Source organism: Notolabrus celidotus, unplaced genomic scaffold (genome assembly GCF_009762535.1).
Source record: "Notolabrus celidotus isolate fNotCel1 unplaced genomic scaffold, fNotCel1.pri scaffold_224_arrow_ctg1, whole genome shotgun sequence".
NCBI lineage: Eukaryota > Metazoa > Chordata > Actinopteri > Labriformes > Labridae > Notolabrus > Notolabrus celidotus.
In genome coordinates, this window is record NW_023260073.1 from 79,450 (window position 1) to 84,432 (window position 4,983).

Genomic DNA, 4,983 nt, shown 5'->3' on the forward strand with positions numbered 1-4,983 from the left:
TTTCAGGCCTTCAGGTCTTTACTTGTGGATCTGTTGATGAGTTGGATCTTTAGGATGGACAGTTTAACATATCGGGTTTCTTTGTTTGAACAGTTCTTCAACCTGAAAACTCAAATGCTTTACGGTAGGGATGGGCGATATTATCGGACGATATTGACTTAAAAATGTAATATCAGGAATTATCGGTATCAGGTTTTTATGACCGATGTTTGTTCGATAGGCTTTAGCAATTCTGAGCCTGCATGAACGCATCATGGGACGTTTACAGGCGCGCGCTTGATGACGTATAACAACAACAACACGCTGACTTGTGGGTTGCTAACCGTGGCTAACGAGCTAGCTCGCCCGGTGCATGAGATGTTCGTGGTTTGGAACTGTTTCCACGTGTCACCTAGGAATCCTAAATGTTCAATGACTGCAGAGCGTGGGTTACTCGAGGAGGAAACAAGGCGTGTTCCTTTAATACATCAGATTTGATCTCCCATCTCAAGAAGAATCATTCTTGTGTTTATAGAGCAGAGCGATGGAGCTCAGTTTAATATTTAATGATTGTATTATTTGCAGAGTTCTGTCCGTTTCCTCATTCATTGAACTTGGAATAAAAGAGGACGATGTTTGTTCACTACTCTGGACTGAAGAGATGCATCTTCCTTGTTCTGATATTGTCTGTAGTGTTTGAGGTAAAATGTTTCTCTCTAAAATCTCTATAAAGTAATAAATATGGCACTTTGATCCATAACTGAAGTTGAAGTTGTTCTCTTATTTTGCACAAACAGTGTGTACATTTGGAAAGCCATGATGCATTTATGTATGCATCCAGTGGGGCACAACAATACAATAAGTCTTAATGTGTTAACTCCACAACAGGAGATATGTGATGTCATTATCAGTATCGGAAATTAAGAGTTGGACAATATCGGAATATCTGGATGGAGCATCCCTAGTTTAAGGTATTTCAAATCTTTTATCTTGTCTGCTGTGTTCATGTTGTAAATATTGTAGTTTGTTTGGGTTTGTTAGTGAAGAGTTACTCTTTGGTTTGTGTCGTGTCTCTTCTGGTGTGTTTGGTGATATAAAGGCACTTACAGTTATGGTGCGTTCAATGACTCTTGTGTTAGTGTTTGTTTCCTCTCACCGTTCCTCCCCTGAGAATCTGGAAAACGCAGCGCTGCAGGATCCTCATTGGTCCACAGAGCTGAAGGGGAGGGAACAAGAGTTGATGTGCAGAGTGGAGCTGGCTGTGTGAGAGACGAGGGAGGGGTTATCAAGCATTTCTACATTCCAGGAAGAGGAGCTGTAAACTCTGGACTTTGGCTGTCACAGTGGACTGATATCAAACACTTTTGAACTACTTGTTGTTTCTTATTTGTTGACTCAGTTTTTTGAATATTTGTATTGACTTTATTTGATGTTCAGCTTTGATCCTGACCCTTTTTTATGATTGATTTTAAATATTGATGTTCTTCTTGTTCTTTTGATGCTGTCTCTTATTTTGAAGGACATAGATTTGATTGTTGTGGGTGTGCATTAGCATTCTTGTTTTTGAAGATGTGGTATGTTTGGACATTTCTTTCCTTCTGCTTCTTGTTTTCAGCGGCTGTAAAGAACTTTGATTCATTTGATTTGTATGAAAGGTGTTCTATAAATAAAGCTTGATGGATTGAAAGTGAGGACAGACACGGTGCTGTTAAAGACACACTTTGATTTATTGGAGGATTTTAGGTACAGGTTGACTTCACTTACACAATCAGTTGACTTCAGCAGAATCTCAGCTGTGTCCCAAAAAGAAAAGAGCTTTTACAAATCCATGTGATTATTAATACACTTCTATCAAAGCTCACTGAACCTCATCTGTACATCCATTTGTGGAAAACAACATTTTTTGGAAACGTCACCATAAAAAAAAAAGTGTGAGTGTAGACGTCTTTCCAAATCCACTGATCCAAAAGAAGCAGACAGGAATATCTGCTGCAGTTAGCTCAATCAGCAACAAACCTGAAGTCAGAAAGTTCATCTGTACAATCTAAGAGAAGTCCAACAATCCCAATTATTGATGTGAGTATTAAAGTCTTCATCAGTTGAACAAAGAATGAAAAGGACTTGTTTGATCAGCTGATTGGACTCAATAAAAACAGGATCCTGAATGTAGAAACATGAACATTCTGACATGTTAGAGATGATATTTTCATCTGCAGACTTTACATCCTTTGATTTAGGATCAGAAAGAAGCTCCTGCTTTTCCCTTTGTCATGTTTTCAAGTCTTTTCTAAGCTTCATACCTGCAAAACCTGCCCCCCACACTGAAGCCCTTTCAAAATAAAAGCCTCTACAAAATAAAACAAACATAATTTTAAGGATTTTAACTAAATTCATGAAGCGTGATCAACAAGCAAACACCAAATAAAGATGTTCCCATCCTGTGGAACACAAACATTTCACACAGAGCTGTTTCTGTTTCTGGTTTTGAAGCTTCATCAAAAATAGAAACCCAACTGTTGCAAATAATCCAGCATCACTGTCCTCATCCCTTAAAGCGTCTACAAAAGCAGCAGCTCCAAAAAGACTCACAAAGCCGGCATGAAGACCTGAAGCACAGAGAGGTCTTGGAGGGAGAACCATCAGACCAGAACCATGCAGCTTTGAAATCCTCTTGTTGCTCATATTTGGTCTGAATGGACTTGAAGGTTTTTATTGGAGTTCACAGAACTCAGCACTGTTTTCATACCTGTACAACCCAAGTCCAGCATAGAGGGGCTGAGTGAATGTGGTCTGGACTCTGTGGAGGAGAGTCATGGTTTCAGAGACGCTGTAGAAGGACAGAATACCTGCTCTGTGATCCAGGTACACTCCTACTCTGGAGGACTGAGGACCTGAGACAGGAGTGTTGACTTTGTTGAACCAAAAGTAATAACTGTCGTTGTAACATTCTAACATCCAAGATTTATCATTGAATCCAAATACACAATCCTCTGAGTCTCCTGCTCTGCTGATATTCTTGTATGCGACTGCTACCTTAACTCTGTCCCCTCTCAGCTCCACCTCCCAGTAACACCGTCCGCTCAGACCCTCTCTACTCAGGACCTGACACCAACTAGTGAATCTGTCTGGGTGACTAGAATAAGACTGTTCTTCTTGTTTCCGTGTTGCTCTTCTGTTCCCATCAGATAATAACAGCTGTGTGTTTGCTGTGTTTGGATCCAGTGTGAGTCCACGTGAGTATCTTAAGAACCCAGCTCTGGTCTTGGGCTCTGGTGGATCTGACAGTAAAGCATCCACTTCAGTCACAGCCTGTGAGACGTTGGTCCACTTCTCTCTCAGAACCTCCTGTAGTTGATCTCTGACTTCTGACACAGCTGCTGTCACATCCTCAAAGTACCTGAGAGGACGGGTCTTGATGCTGGATGGGTCTGCAGGTCCACTGAGTCCTGACAGTGAGGGGTAGCTGTGTAGAAACTGGTTGTGGTCCTCTGTGTGTGCCAGCTTCTGCAGCTCAGCGTCTCTCCTCTTCAGTTCAGTGATCTCCTGCTCCAGCTTCTCCTGAAGCTCTCTGACTCGACTCACTTCAGTTTCCTGCTGGGATCTGACCCGCTGCCTCACGTCAGAGCGTCGTTCCTCCATGAGACGGATCAGCTGGGTGAACATCTCCTCACTGTGCTCCACTGCTTTATCAGCGGAGCCGTTGATAGCCTCCACCTCCTGTTGAAGCTGCTCCACATCTTTCTCTCTGTCCTGGATTCTCTGCTGGATGTTTAGTCGACTCTCCTCCAGCTCTCTCTGCTTCTCGCTCCGCTCTGCTGCAGCTGAGACCGTGTCGTGGCCTTTGTGATCGTCCACAGAGCAGAGATAACAGATAGACTGCTGATCAGTACGACAGAACATCTTCATCACCTCATCGTGACGAGAGCAGACGTTCTCCTGGAGCTTCTTGGAGGGCTCCACCAGCTTGTGTTTCTTAAAGACAGGTAGTTCAGAATGAGGCTGAAGGTGTTTCTGGCAGTAAGAAGCCAGACACTGCAGACAGGACTTGAGGGCTTTGAGTTTCCTCCCGGTGCAGACGTCACAGGCCACATCTTCAGGTCCAGCATAAGAGGGATCCTCAGGAGCAGCTTGGAGTCTGGTCTTCTTCAGTTCCTGCAGCAGGGTCTCCAGCATGGTGTTTCTCAGCAGGACAGGCCTCGAGGTGAAGGTGTGCCTACACTGAGGGCAGCTGTAGCTCTCCTTCTCCTCCTCTGTATCCCAGTGGGCTTTAATACAGTCCATGCAGTAGCTGTGTCCACAGGGAACAGTCACCGGATCCTTCAGTAGATCCAAACAGACGGAACAAGAGAAGGATTCCCGGTCCAGCTGAACTCCTTTCTGCGCCATTTCAACACTCGCTGTCGAAGACTGACTGAGGTTCACTTCCTGAGAAGTGAAACTAGTCTGAGCTCTGATCTCAACAGCATGTGTTTCAGCAGGATCAGAGGCCTGTCAGCTCACCACCATGTTGGTTACACCCATCCTGCAACTATAGATCTAAAGGGGAGGGAACAAGAGTTGATGTGCAGAGTGGAGCTGGCTGTGTGAGAGACGAGGGAGGGGTTATCAAGCATTTCTACATTCCAGGAAGAGGCGCTGTAAACTCTGGACTTTGATTCTTTGATTCTTTGATTGCAACAGAACATGTAGAAACTTTCCACTGCTCCGGAGGAAAACAAAGGAGAGGCCAGAGTTTCTATGGGACACACAAACATTTCTTTTGGACGGACAGTTTAATATGTTGGGTTTGTTTTTTTGAACAGTTCTTGAACTGAATCAACGAACTGAGTCTGTTCTTTAACAGGGTCGCTGTTCAAACCAAAACACCGTCCGATCTCTGCGATCACGGCTTTTTGAGTTCAAAAGGATTTTAAAGCCGTGTTGAAACGTCTTTGCTACTCGCGCTTATCTCCTCTCACGTGTTGATTCAATCTTTGCTTTTTAAATGTTATAACAGCAGGCGCA

At 43.7% G+C, this 4,983-nt stretch overlaps 1 protein-coding gene across 1 annotated transcript; it reads right to left on the minus strand.

The window, feature by feature from the left end:
• Positions 1–1,685: 1,685 nt before the first annotated feature.
• LOC117809070 (tripartite motif-containing protein 16-like) lies at positions 1,686–4,409 on the minus strand. Its single transcript, XM_034678765.1, has one exon. The coding sequence runs from the start codon at positions 4,363–4,365 to the stop codon at positions 2,689–2,691; it is 1,677 nt and encodes a 558-aa protein (XP_034534656.1). The 5' UTR covers positions 4,366–4,409; the 3' UTR covers positions 1,686–2,688.
• Positions 4,410–4,983: the final 574 nt, after the last annotated feature.